Genomic DNA, 25,000 nt, shown 5'->3' with positions numbered 1-25,000 from the left:
ATTATTGCACACTAGTGCACGTTACCTTTTGCAGGAATACATATGATTAACCAACCACTGAGCCCTGCTGAAGGGGGCGAGGTTCTCACCTGTAAGAGTAGATGGGTTTGGGGTAGGATTTGGGCTGCAGGTCCTGGTTGTGAGGGGCGAGGCGAGGCTGGCTGAACTGGGTTTGGGTCCCGTATGAGATGTTGCTGTAGAGACCAACTGGAGAGCACTGGGTGGGGAACAGACAACCAGTTAGCAAATAGGCATATAGGGAAAGGGTCTGGACTGATTTTTCCAGGGACGGTATAGTTAAACTTCAAGGGAAAAACAGGTATATGAAAGACCAGAATTGTAAAAGCAAGTGCTTTTCCTTTCTTACCTGCTGGCTGGTCTGTGAGAGGGTGTAGACTTGCTGGCTAGTAGGCTGGTATAGCGTGTGCTGTTGCTGGTAGCTAGGGGATAGCTGTCCACTCATAGAGTACGGAGTCATCTGGACGGTGCGAAAGGACATTCCAAACTGTTAAACCATGCTTTCGGCTAACGTGAAACATTCAACAAGGGGCAAGAAAACCTACAAACATCTCATCCCCTCAAGACAGGCAATACTTAACATGGGTAATGTGTGTGTATGCATATATACAAGCACAAGCACACCACATATACACAGACAGACGATACATACAATTATATAGTATGCAGAAGTGTATCATTTATGAAAGGTCTGTCTACATACTCTGAAATACATGTCTCTCTAAATCCTTACTTTGCATCATCAGATAGACACTTACATTACCACTGTGGGTTGCCATGGTGTTCATTCCCATGAGGCTGCTCTGCATGCTGCTCTGAATGTGAATCATGGCACCCTGTCCTCCAGCTACATTCATGTTGTTCATCTGGGCTGAAAAGAAAACCACCCGGGTGTTTATCAGATACCGCCTTGACAAGATGACATCACGCGTCGACATTGATGATGTCACAATGGTTTTGTGACATTATTTTGATGACCCCTGTCAGGTTTTTCGCAACACACAAACACACAAGGCTGTCTCCACATCTCGTGTGATGATTCAGGGGTCAGGGTATCATACAGTATTCAAGTGCTGAAATATGGCAGCCTGTTCTTTACCAGATTGTGCTCAGTTTTGGTAAACTTTGACGGCAGCTGAAGGCTCCAGCTTTGAAACTTCATTAACAAATAAAAAAAATCAATAAATCAAATAAAATGCAATTTATTTATTTATTTAGAAATGTAAAAAATAAAATAAAACAGGTGGTGTGCTATAAATTAAATACCAACACCATACTTATCAAATAACACTGGCACTGCTGTACTTTTGTATTGTAACACTATAATTAATAATAAAAATAATAATTTCTATATACACGTATGTATTATTTTTTGAGTAGTCTTGTGACTGGCTACCTGTTTGCTGCTCCAGCATGGAATTCTGGGAGTTCATGCTGAAGTCAAGGCGCCCTGTTGCCATCTGCTGTAGCCGGGGCACGTCCACAGAGGTCAGCCAGGAGAGGGACTGCAGGTCACTGGGGAGGTTGTCCTCGCTCAGCTGGGAGGGGTCGGAGGTTAGCAGCCTGCAAGTAATGATGCAAGAGAGTTGCAGGAGTCAGCAGGAAGCAGGCGTCTGCAGCACAGGCAGAGTTCTGGACCGGACTTCAAACTGGAAACCCCAGGCTACCCCCTCATCTCCACTGGGGTATTTTAAACTGGAAACCCCAGGCTACCCCCTCATCTCCACTGGGGTATTTTAAACTGGAAACCCCAAGCTACCCCCTCATCTCCACTGGGGTATTTTAAACTGGAAACCCCAGGCTACCCCCTCATCTCCACTGGGGTATTTTAAACTGGAAACCCCAGGCTACCCCCTCATCTCCACTGGGGTATTTTAAACTGGAAACCCCAGGCTACCCCCTCATCTCCACTGGGGTATTTTAAACTGGAAACCCCAGGCTACCCCCTCATCTCCACTGGGGTATTTTAAACTGGAAACCCCAGGCTAACCCCTCATCTCCACTGGGGTATTTTAAACTGGAAACCCCAGGCTACCCCCTCATCTCCACTGGGGTATTTTAAACTGGAAACCCCAGGCTACCCCCTCATCTCCACTGGGGTATTTTAAACTGGAAACCCCAGGCTACCCCCTCATCTCCACTGGGGTATTTTAAACTGGAAACCCCAGGCTACCCCCTCATCTCCACTGGGGTATTTTAAACTGGAAACCCCAGGCTACCTCCTCATCTCCACTGGGATATTTTGATCAAAGACAGTTCAAGATGTTTCAATACTTCCATCGTCAACAACGTGTTTATTTTTTTTCATTATTATTATTAAAGCTAACTAGATTATATTATAAAATTATTCTATACATTTTTTGTTAGTATGATTGATTCCCTTCAGTAGTTCCATCTTATTAAAAGATGAATTTAGAAATAAGAATATTCTCGAACCCCAGATCTCACACCCTCCGCAACTACTGTGGATCCAGTAGAAAATCTTCTTAATTGTAAAATGAATGATGTTAACAAAAACTATCCCTCCATTTATATTATCTTTGTGAATTATTTAGGAACTCTGGGGGTTTTTTGGGGGCCTGTTTCTGTATTTATTTTTTTCACCCATGAGAAAACTGAATGCCTTCTTTTTTTTTGTAAAAGAAAGTGGTGATGGCTTTGTAAAAAGAAAGCCTGCCACTTGAATCCACTCAGTCCTCCTACAACCCCTACTGTAGTCAGAGTACAATAATTAGAGTCGCCATGGTTACCATTACTATTCAGTTATTTTGTGAGACCAGGCACTGTAGGGCCCAAAAAAAAAAGAAAAGTCAGGTGACTGCTCTCCCCTCTTCGCCATTGGCTGAATCATAAATAAACAAGGCCATGAAATAATTTGAAAACCGGGCAGGCCAGCAGTTTGCTACAGTTGGCTTGTCTATTGAAAGATGAGTCCCAAACAACTGTTGCCCAGTGGCACGTGGCCCCATTGTCTCCCCAGGACCTTCTTTAATTGGTTTTTTTGTGTGTGTGTGTTTTTTTTTCTTTTTTTTTTTTTTACAAACCCATGCATTAATCTGGCGGAATGACAGCCGACACACAGGGGACAAAAAAAATGCCATCTGCTCCCCTGGTCCTTTCCAGCCCTCTTACACCCAACCCCCCCCCCCACCTCCAGTGCAATAGAAGAGGTCGGGTGGGGCGGTGGGGGTCAGGGCACATTGCACACGCCTCCTGCCACCAAATAAATCTTAAAACATTTACCCCGACCCAGCACGCTGTCTACGCTGCACCAGAGTGTGCCCTCAGCTGGGCAGCGTATCAATTAGAATGCTTTCAATTCATTACAGCAGCCTTGCCCTAATGAAAATCCAACAGACTGCATTTATATCCTTATGCATTTAGTAGGCTGTAACATTACAAATCTGGAGTCCTTTTGTATTTTGTATAGATTCATTTTAGCCTAGCTCATGTGTGATGAGAATTTCCCTTATAACACTGCAGAATGTACATAAATAGCCTAGGTCTTGTAGCGTATATAAAAAAGGACACCTTTGCTTTTAAATAAGATTAAAACTGCGTATGATGTAAGAAATCAAATGTTTATGGATTCATGCAAATCTGTAGACAAATTAGATTGATTACAAAGTCAATAATCTGGAAAAAAAATATGCATACAAAGAGCCTTAAACAACACATCTCTATGATGAATAGAAAATCTTCTACAGAAGTATGAATCAACAGAATAAAATGTCAAATATATACTGAAATATCAAGGGCAATAATATAGTATGCCTAAAGTTTACCGTTAATATGGCCTGACTTTTAATTGACTGGATTTGTGAGTTATCAAATAAGGGGTTTTAATCTTGATGTTCTCTTTTAATCCATAAATCTGAACAATATATTGATCACACGCCTAACCCCTGTCTAATATGAAGGTGGTGTAACGAAAAATGAATTGATTAATCCAATTGAGATACAACAATGTCAAGTTTACAAATACAAAAACAGAATCGCTTGCATTAAACCCTTTAAATCACTTTAAAGCCTGTGAATGCATTTACTGAAACACCTGTTCATTCTTTACCTTCTCCTGTACCGACCTCAAAACAAACATCAAAAGGAAATCCCCTTACCTGTGCCAGCTGATTGTTACAATCTACAACAGGTGTATTGTTCTTAGAAACGTGTGGGTTTGTTTGGCAAAGATGGCACATAGATTGACTTCCTGCTACACGGTCTTGATTTTAAACTCAGCAGTGCCCAATGCGTATTTCTCTGGCGTGACCAGAAGTGTTCAATGGGTTCGCTTGAGCAGTTGCCATAGCTGCTTTTTATTTGTCAAACAGAACATGTCAAGGTGTGCATGCCTCAGATGATTTGCAATCAATAGCTATCGTATGCTGAGAGTTCACTAAAGTGCGAGTGTAAGATAGCTATAAAGTAACGAGTTGCGCAACACAAAATTACCTAGCAATGCGTACCGGCAAATGCAGGTTTAGAATAAAGACCTACAGTCCGTCCTGGAGCTTTCATGAGGTTACTGTCTTTACACTTTTTAAAAGCGGCGATCTCAGTTTGTGAGTGTGGGTGTGTGGGGGTCGGCATTGTTAATATGTACGTAGGCCTATACACACGCTTTGATGATAGATAGACGCTTCTAGCTTTATCTTGTATGTTTTAAGATATTACACACGCCCCTCACCCGCTCTGAACTGCATTCCAACTTAATGTTTGGAAACAGAAGTTGTCCCTTTGTATGGATACAAAAGCCAGCGGCGTGAGTGCCTGCGTGCCTGTGTAGATGTATAATATCCAGCCTCGTTCTCTCGCACCCTCCTGCAGGTTACCGGAGCCTTTGTGAGAATTCTAACATTAAACACCGCGGGGAAAATAATATCTACCCGGGGTCACATCCAAGAGCAGCTTCTGTATCTGTACCAGACCTCGATTCATTATTTTAAATACATGGATCCATAATCACAGAGACTAGGATAGGACATGCAATTGACAGTGCTCAAAGAAACTTTTTAACACTTTCGATCTTTACAACTTTTAAAAATAAACCTGTACATTTGATGCTACTTCCAATAATAATCTTATGCATTTTCCTAGCGTGTTTTTAGGGGTCTGTGTTATTTTATATTGTTTCATAAACTCACATCTTAGTTTGTTCGGTATTCGAATTTCAACCCTTTAATGAGCCTGCCCTGACGCCTGCCTGCGCGGAGCTCAGCGTTTTACTCCACCGGCATACCCCCTCCATACATACCGAGACTGGGTCCATACATCGTGCCCCTACCAGTCAACGCGCCACCCTCACACATTTTACACACATCCAGTCGGTCAAAGCACCAGCCAGCGCTGCATGCCAGTAATAGAACCGTGGCATGCTGATGCGTGGTCAGTTACTTTTCCATTATATTGGGGTTAAGGAAGAAGGGTGAGCGAGTTTCCCTGAAGTGGTTCAGCCCCCTCGCCCACTCACCCCTTACCCCCTCTCTAATTGGAGGCCATATCCCCTTCCCCTGACCCCGAGGGCTCTCTTACCCCGACCCCTCCCCGCCCGACCGCTCAAACGCCCGGTGTTGACAGCAGGAGTGTAAACAGAGCCGATGGGTTCTGACACATCTATTCTGACTAGACGTCTTTTATTCTGAAAGAGGTTTTTGCATAAGGGTTATTCCTAAACTATTTCTCCCCCGTTTGTAGGCACAGGGCACCAGGCTATTGGCAACACAGACAGCAAATATCGAGGGGATTTTAAAAAATTCTAGTGAAAACCCTAATAAAATGAATGTGCGCACAATTTAAAAATAATTTCTATCAGCACAAATCGTATGAATAAAGTTACATATATAAATATACCTACAGAGTATAATTGTATTATGACCAATTCATACCGTACCGATAACACAATCTAGATTATTATTAGGGTTAGTATTATTACAGCTGGCTCTTACCTGTAGTCCTGGGCTGAAGGGTGATGACTTTGTCCTGAATTTCCAAGAATTCCTGACATTCTGGGTGTGATTTCGCTTTCTATCATCTCCTAAAAGATTGAAGACTTCTATTAAGAAATAACCCCTTTTAAGTAGCTGTCCAACATTTCATCCCAACGAGATCCATGCCTTATTTACATGCATCTACATTTCATCAAGCTTTATACAGCCCCGCTTCAACATCAGTTCAATTCTGGCAATCTGTTTTGTAGATTGTAACTGAGTGTTGCTCAGCTGTATTTTCAGAACAGGCGAGTTGTTGTTATACAGTACAATGTGTATTCCTTAGCAGCGTTCTCTAACAATGCTGATAACATTTCCCTTTTAAACATAAACATAAAAATACGTGTTTCGTTATAATAATCAACACAAATGTATTTGAAATGAGCTGTCGAGAGAATTGTATGAATAAAAGCAACACTGAAAACATTTACTACAGACACACATAAACGCGCACTACGTGTAAATGACAAAAAAAAAAAAAAAAAAAAAAAAACTTCTACTACAAACAAAAACGGGGGTTATGTGAATCAAAAATGAAACTAATTATTTATATGATGTATACAATATAATTATATAACGCCAAACACAACGCAACTGTCTGTAACCGATCATAAAATACAACAGAGACAGTTACGATTCAAGTCCTTGGCACTGTGTGTGTGTGCAACTAGTGTCCAAGTTTACAAATCGAACAACATCCTTACAAAACGAAACATTCGCATAACAATAATAATAATAATAATAATAATAATAATAATAATAATAATAATAATAATAAATAATAATAATAATAATAATAATAAATAATAATAAAAATAATAATACACAGTTTGTTGAAAGTTGTACCTGGGTAGGATTGCTGGTTTCCTAGTTCTGCGGTGCTGAGGTGCTGTCTCTGTGTCTGTATTTTGTCTGCAGTTGTCTTTCCAAACCGTTTTTAAATTTCCCTCTCTGGCGCTGTCCAGCCCCGGCACATGCGCATTGACCACAAAGGGGGGCTCCTATGTGATCAGTTTGAGGGGGCAGGGTCAAAGGGATTTACCAGTTTCTTCTCATAGAAAGATGTAGCCTTTGCTTTGACCTGGCTATCAAATAAAGTCGCCACTCTCCACAGCCAAACTGCACAAAACGGTCTGCTATTTTGTGTTTGTTTGTTTGTTTGTTTGTTTGTTTGTTTGTTTGTTTCTTACACGTACCAGTATTTCTATGTATTTTCTATAGTTTATACCTAATCACAACCTTGTGCCGAACTCTCTTTACAGTCAATGGAAATGAACAGCAATTAAACAGCTTCTCACTATCCTACTCACTCCCTTAATAGAGAAAAAACGTTGCAAAGACTAATTTGTACTTATATATTCCAGCATGAAGCTAAACGTCTTTATTTTATAAGCCGTTATTATTTTCGTAATATATCTATACATAGATTATATACAGATTATATAAATAAATTTGAACTATTGTACGCTACTGTACTGTGTGTCTTAATATTTTAAAAGCACGTCGCTGACAGGTGCATCTCGGAGATACTAGTTCGTGGAGAAACGCAGAACAAGGGGTGCCTAATAGAAGTATGTATTTGTTCCCAAACAAAAACAAACAAAAAACAACAACAAAAAAAATACCCACAGCAAAAAAAAAAAAAAAAAAAAAAAAAAAAAAATGTCGTTTCAGTCTTCCAATGGCCGAAGTCCTTAAAAGTTCGAAAACAAAGTTTTAAAATATTTCAAACTTGTTTTTCTCTAAGATCTTGACAGTTCCAGCCTATTATCCTCCGCTCGATGTCTTCACTTCGCCCTTGTTGTTCTATCTTGTTTGTTGCTGCTTGTCCTGGTTTGAAATGAAGCCGTTGGCTTCTTGTTGATCCAGACAGACCCAGACTCTCTCCCCGCCGCTCTGCCCGCGTCTCAGCCCGGCTGCTGCCGCGGGAAAGACGGCGAGGGTGGCGCGGGGGGGAGGAGAGAGAAATCCTGGGAATACTCACTGTAGGCTAATGAACGGAACGGGTCTAAAGAGGGTGGGACACCCGAGCAATCACAAAAACAGAAACATACAATATTGCTTATATTTAATATGTTTAATAAGCATATTATGTAACATTAATCGTAAAGTGGCCTTCATAATTCCATAAATTTTAATACAAAACGCATTTGATTTTAAACCCTGCTACCCTTATGCAAATACCTGTACAATATAACAATATTTATTCTATCATATACCATAGCTCCCGAATGGTTCTTTACAGTGTTTAGTTCAGCTTGGCAGGGAATGCGTTATTGGAATTTTAGTTTCCAATTCCTTTTGAACAGTAGTCTACCCAAAAAGGAACAATAATCCAACTGCTTCATTCTGTTTGGCATGGCAATTAACATTTGCAGTTGGGTAGCAGAATTTTTCCATTCTGTAATTTGTTTTGCTCATCTATAAGAAGATAGCAAGCAATCTACCTGTGTCTTTTGAATTAATTGTCCAACATGCATACACGATAACGGATCTGTTTTAAAATACCAAAGCTTTCTAAAAAGACAAAAAATTCAAACAGGTGTGAGTGGGAACAAGGGGTATGATGGAATTTTGAAACATAGCGTTGTGACACAAGTCAGTCATAATTACGTTTTCAGCTAGACGTCAGTCTGCTCGATTTACAAATGCAGGCTTGACTTTTCCCCTGATTACACTGTGTTGCATTTGATGACGTTTTTACTTTGATGCTTTTGTTTTTATTCAATCAGCAGAATCCCATTTTCGTTAGCTGTCTGATACCCCAGAGTAAGAGACATGATTGCATTGCACTGATATTTTCTTAACCTGCTGCATTTCTTCATTATCATTCTGGATCTGGAGACTGCCTGATGAACATCAGTCTTAATAGGCATGCAATATATAAAAAAACCTGTGAAGGTAACAGTGTGTTTTCCTGTAGTGCACAGCACCACCTTGTGGCCACAATGTAATTTTATTTTACTTTATTTTTAAAGAACACGACCCTTTCTCCTAATTTCAAATACAAAGGCTGGACTCAGTTGACAGATCATTTTATTAGGGTCAAGGAACATACTTAATTTGCAAGATTACACATTGTTGTCCGTTTGACAGTGTGTTGATCAGCTGAATAGAGCTCCTGTTTGCTTTTGATTATGGTTTGGTTATGGTTTGTTTCTAAAGGAAGTTTTCGCTTAGGATAGTTTTCTATTTACTAACCACACACTCACCGACTGTACAACTAGTGCTGTACTACTGCGACTATCAATTATACTACACCTGCTAATGCACATTTTAATACAATTACTATTAATAATGACACAAAAGGGAGCTGCTTTATTGTCGCTTTTAAACGAATACAACTCTGGATTGCCCAAAGAGGAAGCAGCACGCTTTCTAGGAATGAAGATTGTAGACACTTGTCATGTAACTGCTGGAGAACCAAAGTGAAGGTTCAATTCAAATGATTCATTTTTAACCCTCTACGCTGATCCCGTTTATCAATCTGCCGCCGCCACAAAATTGATGAAAAGAACTGCACAGTTCCACAAGATGCTGGTGTTTTTGTTTTTTTTCTAGGTAGGAAATACTGTATCCTTTGAATAATTGGAGTCCGGGAGTCGTTAAGTGTGAAATTGCAGATCAATCCTGTAAGGAGATGGTCTGTGTCAGCGGTCTAGCCCTATGGGACTGTACAGATGGCGGTGAATGGCAGTTTCACAATAGACACAATCGATGATTACATGCATGGACGTAACGGACAAAAAAGATAGGCCTCCTCAGACCTGCGGTCTCCTCTGGGTCCTAGTGCCCACAATTTAAAACACGCAGCTGTCTCAGAGCAAGCACTGTAAAATGACTTTACTCAAACCATGCACGTTACTCTTAAAGTTACAAAACTTGCAGTCAACACACGAGGTACAGTGTTCACTGTTAAATCCACTTTGAATGCTTATTATTCTTTTGGTGACTTAAAGGTATTTTTTTTAACTTAAAAAATTGAGTAATTTATAGTGTGGGCTAAAAATAAAATGTTGCAATCCTTTCTAAAAACTGAATATAAAGGTACACTACCCTTCAACATATCGAGATGTAATACTGCCCTATTGCTTTGGTAGTCATTTTAACCCTAGACAGCACCAGCTGATCTCCGCTTAGTGGCAATGGCATTGTACACTGCAGTGTGGTTTGAAAGGCCCTCCTCCCACACTGCTGCTTGTTAGTTGGGTTTGATCGCTGGTTTTACCCTCATGAAAGACAAGTCAAAGCCGTCAATGCGACAACATGCCATCTTGAGTTAGCTGTGTTTGCGATGCGTTTGTAGAGTGCGGCTGGGCTGCAGTTCCAAAATAGCGCTGTGGTTTTTCCATGAAAGCGGAACACTGTGGATCCCAAGTGTTTTTGTAGGGAGAAAAGCCTATTTATTTATTTATTTAACTACACCCATGGATTGTAAACACAGTGTTGGTGGCGAGAGGTGCTAATCCCATAGGAATGAATACAGATCTGGTCCGTATAGAGATCTTCAGACAGGTTCTGGTCTTGCTAATGGGGAGCTGGTCTTTGTAAGGAGCTGTTCACAACAAGGGAGTTTACTGCATTCTGTAATCACTGCACGCTGTTGTGGGTCCTTATAGTTTACTGTAGTAAAAGCATAACAATGTGTAATAAAGCACAGTGAAAGCATGGTAAAGAATAACAAGGGGTGGTAAAGTATATTAATAAACATGGGGTCTATGAAGAGCCTATGATCCAGGGATCCAGGGACACATTCAAAATACCCGCCTCCTCATTAGAGGACTAATTGCAACTCCACTAATCACTGAGCACTGATCATTGTCTACTGATATGGCACAAACACACACACACTATTCTAGGTGGCATCTGCACAATAGGGACAGGAGGTAAAGATGACTGGAGTCAGTACACTATTCCTAATGGGTTAGTGTAAATTTGAGTATAACTCAAGGGGGTTTGCTGCACTCTAAAGGCAATGCCTGTCATCCCAATATTGGAATTGTACTGACCTCCAGTCTTCAAATGAAATGGTCAATCCAGGGCAGGCAAGCAGCATCGTTATTGACACAGATAGGCTGTGAATTGTTTGCCAGTGTGCAGGAGACGATCTTGTCTCGCCATTTAGGAGCGCCAGACCCAAATCTTTCCTTTCAGAACACCTCTTGTTTTTATGGGGGGGGGGGGGGGGGGGGAAGGAATGTCAAAACAAATGCAGCCCCGCTGTGTGGCCCCCCTCCAGCACTGACAGCAAAGACATCTCTTCCCACCCTCACTGAGGGCAACAATGGCAGTGACAAGATGTTTGTTTGTATCAATTAAGTGTTTACCAGAAGGAGGGTCCATTAACCCTTTGTTTTACCCTTTCAGGATCCCCACTGACAGGGGCAGCTTGAGTTCGTGACCCTGGAAAGTTTGGGGTGTCTGGCTATGGTAAGAAAACAGACACTGCAGTCGTCATTGTCTCAGTATTATAGGGCAATTCATGTGTCTGTGGCTGTAAAGGTTACTGCTCACTGGAGCTAAGAACCAAGACAGACACTGACAGTCTGGACAGAGCAGCAGCCAGTTTGTTGATTCGTCATCCATTCAGTGAATCTGAATAAAAGGATTTCAACTAAATCAACATAAATTATTTTGGCTATGTAACCTTCTCTTTTTTTAAGTATCCTGATATTAGAAAACAGCATAGTTATCTTGCTTGGATTATTACTGCACTCGTTCATAAAACGTTTTCTTGCACAGCCCCCATAAGATGCAACATTTTGCCTGCCACAGATCACAGCAATCACACGTTGCAAAAATCACACATTGTCCTTATCTTCAAAATGTGTGCTTTGGAAATTTAAACACAAATAATGTGCAACAACTGAGTTTCTTAACAACAAGCACATTGGATTTGATGGAGAGAACAGAGACAGACACGTTTCCGATATTATTTGGGAGTACTATAGGATTTAGATCATTCTATAACCCATTGGCATCCAATTGAGGACTAGATATCCTGGAACACTGTGGATTGCTCCTCCACGCCCCTGTTTTGAATGATACATCTTCCACCCAACTGACCCCAAGTAGCAGAATTATGTCACTTGCTGGCCTGCTTAGGGTCGTGTGCACATTCATGTGTGGCTAATTGCTGGTTGTTGTTCATCAGCGATCAGAGCGTCCAAATTGAGACAAGATGGGGAGAGACAACACAGGGCCCGGCCTGTTACCCTCAATTAAGGGATTAGGGAACAAAAGAAGGTCTGAATAGTGGAGACTGTGGGTTCAATGGGGCTGCTTTACTGCAACTGCAATTCTGGGTGTGCTTGGTGTCAATCCCTGACAGGGTCCACTAGGGGCAGAACCCTGCAGCCCCAGTTTGCTTCTAGTTCCAGTACCCTCTGCGAAGAAGAAAAAGCTTCCAGTGCCTTTACTTATGTGACCATTCCTTAAACTTTAGTATTGAGTTTACTGGCATTCTGTGTCAGAGTGGACTTTTGAAAAGGTTTATTTGATTTCCTCACTCATAACGCAATGTTTTGGAATGAGGACATGAAACAGCCAGGCAAGTGCAGTGTTCTCAGGGCTCAGTGAATTTGTCTGAAAGCCAGCGTTGGAGAAAAACGAATTTGAGCAGCAGAAATCAGAAGCATTAAAACAACCACTAACATTGTAAAATAACAAAAAAATAACAGCTGGCTATATATCTAGCTAGCTAGCTAGCTGACTATCTTCAGCTCAAACCATAAAGCAACACTGAGATGCCACAGATCCATAAAGCACTGACTCTGTGCCGGATTACACAAGGGGGCCAGTATCAGTTGACATGATATGTATTGTTTTCTCTATCTGCTGTGTTTGTCTTTCTGAGTAATCAATAAACTCTCACTAGAAAAAACAACGGCTCAGTCGGCTGCTTGTGATATATTTAAATTTGTTAAATTACTCTTAAAACCCGACAATTTATCCAGCGAGGAGAGTTAAAGGCAACGGAACTAGAAAGACAGTCAGTGAGAGTCTCCTGCATTGAAACGACAGGGGAATCAGGCTAGTGAAAAGTAGGCCACCTTCTGTGTGTGTTCAGTACCTGACCAAGCTGCTCACTGAGCATTGTGGGATGGCTATAAATCCAGGTGACTCAATGGGGTGAGGTGTGCTCTGCTCTGCTCATCTCTGCTTCTCCTTCAGCTCTGTTCCTCTAAACTGACAACTCACAGAAGCAGCCTGGATCTCCAGAAGCTCTTTCCCCATCCCCCTGGACCTGGGATTCTTACCAAAGGGCTTTGGTTCAATTTCTAGAAAAGGATTCCATTCCTACACAGGGACAAGAACCCCCGTCGCAAGCACAAAAAGAAATTTAAATAAGACTATACCGAACTTCAACCCAAACGTACAAATGGGACTGGGAGTCAGTGTGGACTAGTAAGCCTACTAAGAAAAAAGTACTCCGTGATGGATTCCCTGGTAAGGATGTTCTGTTCTTGCAGCTTTCTGTTTCTTTATGTTATTATGTATATTTCTTTAAGCTTGGGGTTTCATGTTACCCTGAACCCACAGTTGATCAAACAGTTCTTTTTCATGAGGCACTGGGAGTAAATGGTAAAAGAACATGCATATTTCAGACTTTATTAACTCTTAAGTGTTTGATATGTCAATATCTACCTATCTATCTATCTATCTATCTATCTATCTATCTATCTATCTATCTATCTATCTATCTATCTATCTATCTGCCATTAAGTGTTAGTGCTGTGAACTGGGAATGTCTGGATGTGACGCAGTCTGCCTCATCCTTTGTGCACCAATGCTACAGCATATAGTGTTTGGCTGGCAGTTCCTTCATTGGCTTAGTCACAGCTATTAGAAGTGCCATTGATACAGTACAGTACAAGGGATCTAAGCATTAGGCGATACAGCACCAGGGAACTGCAGCAGGAAAAAGCCTTTCTATGACAGATATCTACAGTGTTACAGTATAACTTTAACACGGGTATTATTTGCATTTACTTTAGATGGGGTTGTAGCTATTGATAGCTGCTGTCATTCATAGGGTTAGTTCTGGCAGCTACATGCCTGTGTTAAACCAAGGTTTTGCATTGATTGTCATGCAAAAATCCTATTACTAAGGAATGCAAATTTGAACTTGCCATAAATGAATCAAAGGGATGGCATAAATGAATTAAAGGGATGGCATAACAAACACAAGGTAATGAAAAGTTGGACAGAGCACACAACCTTGCCTGCCAAGGACTGCTATCAGTTAATACTGAAATGAAAGGATGTATCTGATTAAATAAACAGCATGTAAGAAGAAGCAATGTCTGGAATTGATGTTGGCAACATCTCTGGGGTAATACTGTTGACCTTGCTGTTTGGCTGGACTGGGAGTTGATGAGTAAGTGAAGGGCCCCCTGTTCCACTGCCTTCCCATTAATATGACAGATGAAGAGACCTGGTGGGAACAGCCTCGCTTGGGTTATACTACACTCAGTGTGAAATCTTTAATAGGAAAAATCAACCCCTGACTCGTGTATAATTGGATTTGCCGGACAGTGGGTAGCACAAAGCTTGTTAAGGCTGGACAGCCATCACAGGGGTGGGGAGGTATACAGGACAGCACAGACGTTTCTAATTTACTTAGTAATTGACACCTTTCTCTCAAACCAAGATGCTTAAAGCCAGCAAAGAGGGAAGTTGTCGCATCGCACATTCATTTACTGTACCTGCACAAAATGCTATAGACCAACCCAGCACATTCATTTACTTTACTCGCACAAAGACCACATTACCAGACCAGCCGAAAGCCGTTGTTGAACCATGGTAAGGTGTTCAGGTCTTGCCTGGTTATGTAGCTAAGCAGTGTTCTTAGAGACTTCAACATGTTGTACTCTCTCTGTAAGTCGCTGTAAAATCATTAACATTTGACATCAGTTTGCTTGGCCCCAATCCCTACAATAACAACATTTGACTGATGTTGGCTTTGGAATTATTAAACATGTGCACTTGGACCATAACCTTCAGAAATCAACTGCCATGCCGCCTCTGTGAATCAGCACTGCCATGCTGCCCCTATGAATCAGCACTGCCATGCTGCCTCTGTGAATCAGCACTGCCATGCTGCCCCTGTGAATCAGCACTGCCATGCTGCCTCTGTGAATCAGCCCGCTGCCATGTGCTGTCAAAAAGCAATGGAACTGGATCAATCTTTTCTGTCAAGCTACAGTGCTGGAGATCTGCAGCAAAACTCAACACTGTTGCCCCCATTAGTGTGTTACAGATTACCTTGGTAATCAATTAGAAGAAGAAATTATTATTATTATTATTATTATTATTATGAATAATATTAATATTATTATTATAATAATTATAATAATAATAATATATATAATAATAATAATAATAATGTCAGTATAGTTTATAAATGTGAAATATGTCTTTATATACTAATGTCTGGAGGAATCCTTCATACTTCATCCCACCTTAAACATGCTGTCTCTAGAATTGAGCAGGCTCCCCTCTCCCCTGGCTCAGGTAAAAATAGCTGTGCTTATTTTGAGCCTTCCACAGTCAGTGTGTTCTCTATATACGGAGTGCTTGCTAGCAGTATTAATACCTGGGAATGACAGCCCAGTGTGGCACATAGGTACAAAGACAGAGGTGGAAACAGATAACACGGGCCACACATTGTAACAGTATTTTGTATTCGTGTTTAGAATGTATAGAGCCCTCTTAATTAGAATAACAACCCTCTTATCAGACAGTGTGTAATGTGAACCCCCCTGTTAATGTTTCCATTTTAAAGAGGCTAGTGCCTCGAGCCCCTGCACTGCACTACTGCAGCTCCAGCACACAGCACTTCACTACTTACAACTTTATTTCCGTTCACTATAGTACAGCCATAGCAATACACCCAGGATATTAGCACAAGAATCAATATTTGTGCTACTTATCTTGCATCAGGTGTTCAGCAGTGTGCAAATATGTAAACATCATATTCCTGTCATGCAAAATGTTTTAAGTTATAAAAAATCGAAGCTTATTCAAGTCACCCATTAGAAATGTTTGCTCAGCAAACATGGGAAATGCATAATATAAATGACTGTGCAAATGTGCTACAATAAACCTGTATTAGGGACTTGCTGGAGTCTGACACTTACTTACGCTGCTCAGAGTGTATCAGAACACATGGAAATACACGGCAGTGGTAAATCAGATGTCTTTTAACTCATTTTAAACTGGTTTATAAGTTGTAGGAAGACCCAAAATGATCAGAGTTAAAATAATAATAACATCAGCGCTGTGGAGCAGTACTGAGTAGTTTGTAATTAGCCGGTAATGCATCTGTCTAATCAAAGATCAGTAATTTGATGCAGGGAGTGGATAAGATTTCCAGTTCCTTTTGTTACACAGAGAAGCTGTGGACACACAGGTAACCACTGAACAAGATCTCTCTGACTCCCTGATGTTAATCATTGATGAGTCTCAGTGCCAGCTGAGAGAGAGACCGCTAGACTGCTAACAGGGGGTGCTCTGGCTAAAACTACAGGACTTGTCCATACTGTCAATGGTGACGGAGCAGCTTGATGGCCGGTTTACCTTGAGGATAGCCTGGATGTAAACCAATGGGGTCTTACCTGGATCCTCTGAGGTCCCCACATCACTCATTCCAACCCAACTGCTCAACAGTAATGATCAGCTTGTCCTGCACAAAGGCACGCCGCACTGGATACTGAAACACTCGATTCTATCTGGATGTCTTCTTTTTGAAGCTGCTCTGACTGTGTCTCGACATGACTCCAGAGGTATTTACCAATTACTTTTGCATTGTTTCTCTTTAAAGGAGAATTTGGTATCGACTGTGCTATTAGATGCTAGCGGGATGCAGCGTGCTTACGGATAGCAGCAACAGTACTGACCTGTACCTGAACATACGCAAAGCTATATCAGTGGTAGTGATAATCCAGACAATCCTGGTTATTAAATGTGTAAACTGCCCTTCCTAAATCGTCTTCAGTGGCAATGCAGTGGTCCTCCCATAACAATGCCAAGGATCTGTACTAAAGAGCAAGAGTAGCTTATGGCAGCTACAAATGTCAGAATGGTAAAACGTGGTACAAGTTGACATCCCAATGGAATGCATTGCTGTGCTACTACACCAGTACCAATGCCCTCCCATGTACACTTCCAGATTCACTGTGTTGCCGCTGCTGGGAATGCTGGTGTCTGCCAGGGTTCTGTCAGAAGGAATCCTAGTGGTGTTGTTCAGTGAGGGCGATTGCATTCACTAACATATCCTCCTCAGGTTCTTTATTCTCTAGCGTTGTGCCCATCTGAAGCCCAGGTGTGTGTGTGTCTTGGTGTTGTTAATCAGTGTCTGTAATGTAATGTCACACCTGCCAGGAATGAGAGGGGACGGCTTGTGTTAAAGATGTTATTTATTTAGTTGCTCCGGGAGATTCTCATCGACACAGACGGTCGTGAACACGGTACCCGTGGTAATGCGTTACAGTCGTTTGCTTGGATTTCTTTAACCCTGGGTAGATTTCCCTAGCACTAGGTACTGCTATAAAAACAGTTCACCACCCCCCACCCCCTTCTTCCCATATAAAAAAACAGTTCCCATGCAGGAAGGGGGGAGGCAGGGGAGAAAGGAAAGGGGGTGCAACAGTTGTGAATCCCGACAGGTCATTGTGCGATTGAAGCTGATGTTTCAAATGGTGTTGCTTTAAGGATATTGTTCACCTGTCTCATTGGCTTAAAGTAGGGCCAGGCTGTGGAGAGGTGCCGGGGGGGTCGGGAGCTGACTGCTGGAAGAAAACCCTCTGAGGAGAGCCCCCGGGCTCGACGGGGCCCACAGTCTGAGTAATGAAGTCCAAATTACAAGAATCTATTGTTCGAGCTCCTCTGTAAATGAATGTCAGAATGGGCAGGGGGCAGTGACCGTTAAATGCACAATTTAGTCCTCCCGTTGTCTCAAGCAGACCCCCACCTTCTTAGAGTTTCTCAGATTAGAGATTTGCCCCTGCTCCTCCCCTCTCTAAATAGGCCAAATCCCCTTCTTTTGTGTGCAGACTGCACAGTGTGAAATCCACAGTGACGTTAAATGTTTTCTAATGAATAATTAGTGAAAGGATATGCAGAGAAATATGTGTAATGGATTGTAGCCTGGATTCTAAAACCTTTTTTTTTGTTTTGTTATTTTAAGGAACAAAAAAAAAAAAAAAGTCGCCTTTCACACGAGTTGCAGCGATTGTAACGAAACTGAAAAAACAGCGCTTTGTGTCAATTTGATCCAATGGATTATCTTTTAAGGGTTTTTTTTTTTTTTTTTACATAGAAAACAGAAAATCAAAGGCTGCACCACCACACCCCCTTTAAAAATAAAAGCTTTTGCATTTTAAAACTGGCAGCCATGAAACCTATCCGCTAACTGGGGGTTGATTTTAAAAGGATAGCCTGAGTCCTGGGATTTTTTCTCACTGCTGTGCCTCCCTTTGATTTCGGTTCCACTCAAAGGTGCGACCATTTCGTAACTTCACCCTCTTAACCTTTGGGAAAAACTCCCATGTGCGGATAAAGTAAGGACTGCTGGAATCTCTGAGGGTGCCAGTCTGCATACTCTGCTGCATGTATTAACAGTGCTTTACTCTTATACAGCCCTCCACACTAACATTACTGTCTGTCTGGAATAATCGTGTTATTAGAAACGCGGATTCTATGTAAATCTCAGGTATTAAATGAGGGGCACCACGCAGGAATCGGAGCAGTTCTCAGAAGCAAACGTTTAAGTCAATCATTCATCAGCCTTTAAAAGAAACGAAAATGCAAAACAGAAAATAAAAAGATTGACCTCCGTGAATCAGCTCCACTTTGTGTTGATCTTAAAAGTCGTGGGATTTTTTTTTTTTTTTTCTCCTTGGTTCGTCAGGTGAAGTCATAACAGCTTAAACAATGGGATCATTCACAAAACGAGTGGAGGGCTCCTTCCCAGGAAAGCATCCGTCGCGATTGAGATGCACTGTGTGTACGTTGCGTGTAACACATGAAAACAGCATGGCATTCTGGTTTGGCTTTTTTATGGATGGGGCACCTTTGCAATGCAGGGCATACAGACTTCAGACTGGGGTTGGAAAATAACGAAATATTCATTTACAGATAATCTGCTACAAATGATCTCTGTAATCAGGGTTGTCTTAATCCTGTTTTAACCCCAGTTAATTGAGATGTTCGGCCTCGTTTGTAGTTCTTTCTCTCTACACCCTGATCTTTTCTCATACTCTGCTTTTCCCTTTTAAAAAAAGTCATCCTGGTGTTCTCTCTTGCTGTAGAGTGGGGACTGGATTCATTTAGATGCATTTTCATTGCACCAAAGCATCTCTTTATGGACTTGAATCGGTTCTCTACAGATAGAGAGAAACACGATTATTGAAATAAATGATCAGGAATGAACAACTTATCGATGACATCACGACAATTGATTATTGTTCCAACCCTGCTTCAGACTCACAGAGGTATCACTGCCCAAGACAGATTTAAAAAAACCAAAAAAACCAAAACTGTGTTAGTTCATGAATCAGTTTGGTACAGTGCTTTAAATTAATGGAGTGTGACCTTGATTGTTCAATACTGAATCGCTGTTGTTGCTGCTGACAGTGCTGTGCTATGTAAACACTTTGATCACTTGCCAGAACCCCCCCTTCCCTCTTTACAAAACAGAAAAAAGCAGCTTTGGCCTTAATTGGTTCATCTGCCTGGGTTGCATCAAATGGTGAAAGTCACAGACCCCCCCCCCCCCCCCGTTTAACACCATTGCTGAACATGCTTTCCTCTTCTCTCGCCGTGGTGAATTACTTCTGTTTCTTTCTGCTAATGTGAGGCTTGTTAGATTTGTTTGTGCTGAAACATAGAGGAAGCTGCTGCTGTTGATTATGACTGGAGGAGAGTGAGCGGCTGCCATACTGCAGTGTGCGTCAGCTTTCTCTTCAGGAGAGAAGAAGTATTGTAGTGCACACAGAAAGACAGCCTCTGCATGCCTGCTCTGTATTTGGTGCGCTCAGCAGCTGTCTTTTGGATTCAGTCCACCAGTTATGTAAAACCCTTTCCTGTGGACTCCTCTATAAACAACTGCCGATAAACTGTGAAAAGGCTTTAAACTGTGAACTCTATCAGAGCACCGTGCAAGCTGTCCTCCAGTCACTGCAGTCTGCACACTGTAAAGTGTTATTCTACTGTGGAGGTGCTTTGGGGGCTCAGATTGCCTGGTGATTCGCAGGATCGCCGGTAGAGACACAGGATTGCTCATCCCCATTCCCGTCACATGTATTTAGCTTCTTCCATATTGAGCATAGTCCCAGTATTTTTTCCTGAGCTTATTTAGGGCCAGTTAGTAAAAGCAGCTGTAAGTGACAGCTCCTATGTGGATGATTACAACATCGCTTGTGCACATTTCCAGCACTGTACTTTAGCACATTGTTTTTGGATTGGTTACATGGTTGCCATGTACAGCACAGCACTTGTATTAAGGCATAGACTTATGGATCTTCTATAAACAACCCAATAATACAGTGCGCCATTATTAGTAATACCAAGCTAGAACAATACTGTTTGGAAAAAGTAATTTCCAGGTAAACATACTTAATAAAAAATAAATGACTGTAAGCTGTAATGTGTTATTAAAAGGTTATTGTATATGACTGTTATTACTTGTTAATACCATCCAAGCCTTTAATAAGACACATACAGTTTTATTTCTAGACAGCATTGCAGGTTAACAGTGCTCCATAGAGGAGAATACAGAGATTTGGGGGTCTCTGTTAATTCTATTCTTATTTTAACACCCAAGCCCCCCATCTGAATCATTGGATTTGACGAGGGACAAGGTTAAGATGATTAACAGACCCTCCTAAAGTGTGGACACCTCCAGGACGAATAAACACCTCTGAATAAACCCAAATTATAATATTACAGAGTTGGTTTCCCAGTGTTTGGGTGGAAGTTGGATGGTGAATATCCTGTTTTAGCAGCTCTATGTTTGTTTTGGCTCCAGGCTATGGATGTAGGAAGTGGTCGGTAGGAAGTCCTTGTTAGGCGCACACAGCCACTGTTGAGTTGCCATCAAGAAGCCAGCCGAGCCGAGCTGAAGTGAATACAGAACCGCAGCGAGCACATTGCCTGTGTGTATCTGAGAACGTGTCCTTCATTTCTCTTACGAGGAAAGAGGCTCAGGAAAGGGGATCACAACTCTAAACAGATTCATCACTGTTTAGTGCAGTGTGCCCTTAGTCCAGTTAGTGGCTCACCCTACGAACTGGCAGGACATGGTCTTCCTGTGAGTTCTGCTTACCAAAAAAAACATGCATGAAATAATAAAACTAAAATATCAATGAAAATATGTATTTGAATAGTCAGTCTCTCTCTCTCTCTCTCTCGCTGCCTATATTATTGAAGGTTTCTTATTGGTGGAGCCCTGTCAGGCTTCAGCTGTCAATGTTTCCTGTCAAAGATAGGGCTTGTTTTTTCTATAAGAAAAGTGAGTTCTCCTTTAAACATACAACCGGTCTCTACGAGGCTGACAAAAGAGAGGCACATACACAAGGTAGGGGATTTTCAATTATTTGTGTTCAAGTTAAAATATATAGAATTCATGTATCTCAACATCTGTTCAAAGTAAGTGGAATATATTCCTTACTATTCTTTACTACTACTTTTTTTCATTTACCTTTAAGATAGGACAGGCTTGTGCAGTGTGGTGACTTGTGAAGAACAGCAGCTGCAAACCAATCAAGCATTATTTACAAGGAGCTCACAATATACTGCCTTTCTAGCAGCTACTGCATTGTGTGAGAAGATGGTAGAAGTGTAATTTCAACCTATTAGAATTACAAAACATGAAATAAAAAACTCAGAAACTGAATTGAAAAGCTTTTAAATATTCTTAATGTCAGTTTTTTTTTATAACATTGTAGCGATTGAATGCATCTGAATAAATGTAACTTTGTATTCATTTATTTATTTGCCAATTTTAATGCCATGCTTTGACATAAGGACTCTCATAATCACATTTAGACAGGTGGCATACTTCAAGCGCTGCTTGTTTTAAATTATTATTATTATTTTTTTTTTTACAAGTTGAAAACTCAAAGACATCTTATGCAAGTATTTTATTAGCTGCAGGTTGACAGTGAAAAAAAAACTCTAAATCATATGGAAATTCGTAAAACTCATTAAATATATCATTAAACATAACTGCAAACAGTTAACAATGATATAAAATAAGTTCAAGCAGAGACGCACAGTAATAGCAGAAGTTGCAATACAGTGACTGCAGTCTCAATGCAGTTACAGTGCAGGTATGATGGCTCTAAACTGCTTTTCAAATTATAGTTCAGCCTCGCCAGCACTGCGCCTGGCCATTAGTATCTCCCTCAATTGAATGCATTCACTGCAATGGTTTTCTACATGCTTTTTCACTGATGAATAGCAGCACTGTATTTAACCACTGACTGCCCTGTGAACGTGGCACAAACCCATCATGGACCCCCTTCGGGTATCTTCTGAGTGGCGAAGGAGCTGTTCAGTGTTCATGGCTTCTCTTTGTGATACTGCTGGTATAGGTGCCCACATGCCACTTGTGTTCTGCCTTTTGGACCATAAGACCAGTGTGATCTCTAAGCACCTCCAGAGGTGAACGTTTCACCTCATAATCCTCCTGCACCGTCCACCGAGCCCTCTGTGTTTTGTTTTTCTTCTTGTTGAAACAAATCGCTTGACCTCCCAAAGCAGAGCTATTCTTGTGCATCCGTTTCTCTTTCTTTCAGCAGGACGTTCTCTGCCATGGCTGACTGGATTAAAGGGCGTGGGGTGTTTGTGGTTTTATCTCAGTGGTATAGTGGAATAATAGAAGGGTGGGTGGTACTGTGATGGTTGCAGTTTGGCACGAGCTCCAGCGTCTGAAAGGGAACCTGTATCTCCTCGCTGTCTCCTCTGCTCCGGCTCACAGTGATGGATTATCAGGAGACGGAGACGGGGAAGCAGGCTGGAGATTAGAAGCCCTGATGCCGTCCCACACAGTCCAGTTTTAGGATTAGGTAAAAGGGAAGTCCCTCTAGGGCGGGGCTGAACTGAACTTGAACACTTTTGCTTCAGAGCAAAATTTAGAAAATAAATAAATACATAAATAAATCAAATAAAGCAGTGCAACTTTTCCCCCAAAATAACAACAACAACAATACTAATACTAATACTATTACTAATACTAATGACAATATTAATAATAATGATAATGATAATCATATAAACTAGCAGTCAAAACTATTAATAAGCCACATGAGTTTTTATAGTTCCACGGCAGCAGAAAGAAAGTTTGTGTTTCTTTTCACACAGAAAAAAATGCTCCACTAGCAGTCTGCTGTAATTGCCTCTTCACTGCTTGGTCAGGTTTCCAGCGCAGTGGTAGAAATGTTGTTAGAGGTGACTGTGCTTGCTTGTTGCACACTTGGGTTTCAAAGAGTTGCACAGCTGATGTTTTCAGTGATGTTTGTTCCGCTGAAAGGTAGTGTGCTAACATGAGTGCAGGCAGCCTTGACATCTTCAGATACACTTTGAGGAAACAGGACGCTGGGGACGCTTTGTTATCAGAGCTGCTAGTCCAGTAAAGGGAGGTCTTCATTGTAGTGCCATTGATAAGCTCAAAGCCCACGACTTGTTGATATATGACTAACTAGCTTTGCACTTGGCACTGCTGTTGGGCTTATTATAGAGCTTGGGGTACCTGATCTCTCCAGCAGTGAGAGTGTTCAGGGATTTAGCAGGTAACCCTGCTATGAGTTTCAATGTGGCTCACACTGCTGGGGAAATGGAGATGAAGTGTGAGTGAGGGGCTGGCCTGGCCTCTCCAGGCAATAAAGACATGACTTACCCCAGTATTAAATATAATTGTGGTGTCACTATCCTGAAAACGGCTTTTGGAAAATCCCAAATAACAAATGTGTTTTAAAAGCCGCTATAAGGATAGTTGTGCCACACTCTTAGTGTTGCCTACAGCAAAATCCGAATGCAGCTTTATTATTTTTTCTATATAAATCACAGATAAAAGAGACAGCACAAGGAAGTACAAGTAAGTCATTAGTTTATGATAAAGATATTGTGTTGTGTATCTCTTAAAATACAACTTTCCGGCAACATTTTCTGGCAACTTTTCTAGCAATTTTTTTTTTCTAATGTCAAGAGAAACAGCAGTAACAAATTGCTTTAAAAAGTCACAACACATTGCTTCAGTGGTTTGATTTGTACTGCTTCACGTCCCTGGAGATTAACCTGCCCCCCTGCCCGTGTGTCCCAGGGATCGGAGGTACGTTTGAGCCGAGTCCAGCTCGACATGGAGGGCGCTCTGACGGCACGAGACCGGGTCGGGATCCAGGACTTCGTGCTGCTTGACTCCCACACCAGCGAGTCTGCCTTCCTGGACAACCTGAGGAAACGCTTCAGAGAGAACCTCATCTACGTAAATATGCTCCGTCCGCAACCCCGCGGCGCTCCGCCGTGCCAGAGTCACTTAGAGAAACCCAAGACATTCAAATGGGAAACGTTTCAGCTGGAAGTCGATTTGAATGTCTTCGATGTTTCAATGAGTTTTGATTAATATATCACTGATGAGGGCTCGACCCCACCCCCAACTCCAGGTGGTAAAGTGTGAAGGATTTCTTAATGGAATGTGCCTATGCTGGTTTTGCTTGTATAAGGCATGCAATAGCCTTGCACAGGTGTGAATGATGCTGGTTTCTTCCGAATGGGCTATCAGTTATTATTTGTTCTATTTTCTGTTCTCTTCCTTTCAGAGTAAATATGCTACACATTGATCCTGAGCTTAGTATATTTAATGTAAAGTACTGTCCCCACGATCACAGTTCAGCTGCAATATAACTTCTTAACACCACAATTCAGAGGTAGAGGTAGAGAATAGGAAACTCCAGAAACTGTACAGAAAAGTAGACACACTGACGATGTCGCTA

At 41.5% G+C, this 25,000-nt stretch overlaps 1 protein-coding gene across 1 annotated transcript in view; it reads right to left on the bottom strand.

Annotated features, from left to right (window-relative positions):
- Positions 1-7,568, bottom strand: part of LOC121297053 (ubiquitin-protein ligase E3B-like) — a 16,709-nt gene extending 9,141 nt beyond the window's left edge. The window contains exons 1-6 of the mRNA XM_041223064.1: positions 6,852-7,568; positions 5,964-6,052; positions 1,415-1,581; positions 777-889; positions 368-478; positions 90-217 (exon numbers count right to left, since the gene is read on the bottom strand). Of these exons, the coding sequence (XP_041078998.1) occupies positions 90-217; positions 368-478; positions 777-889; positions 1,415-1,581; positions 5,964-6,049 (605 nt within the window). The 5' untranslated portion in view covers positions 6,050-6,052; positions 6,852-7,568. The remainder of the gene's footprint in view (positions 1-89; positions 218-367; positions 479-776; positions 890-1,414; positions 1,582-5,963; positions 6,053-6,851) is intronic.
- Positions 7,569-25,000: the final 17,432 nt, after the last annotated feature.

This window comes from Polyodon spathula, chromosome 22 (assembly GCF_017654505.1).
Source record: "Polyodon spathula isolate WHYD16114869_AA chromosome 22, ASM1765450v1, whole genome shotgun sequence".
Taxonomy (NCBI): domain Eukaryota; kingdom Metazoa; phylum Chordata; class Actinopteri; order Acipenseriformes; family Polyodontidae; genus Polyodon; species Polyodon spathula.
Note: the sequence above shows the minus strand (reverse complement) of the source record. Positions and strands in the feature narration are given on the sequence as shown.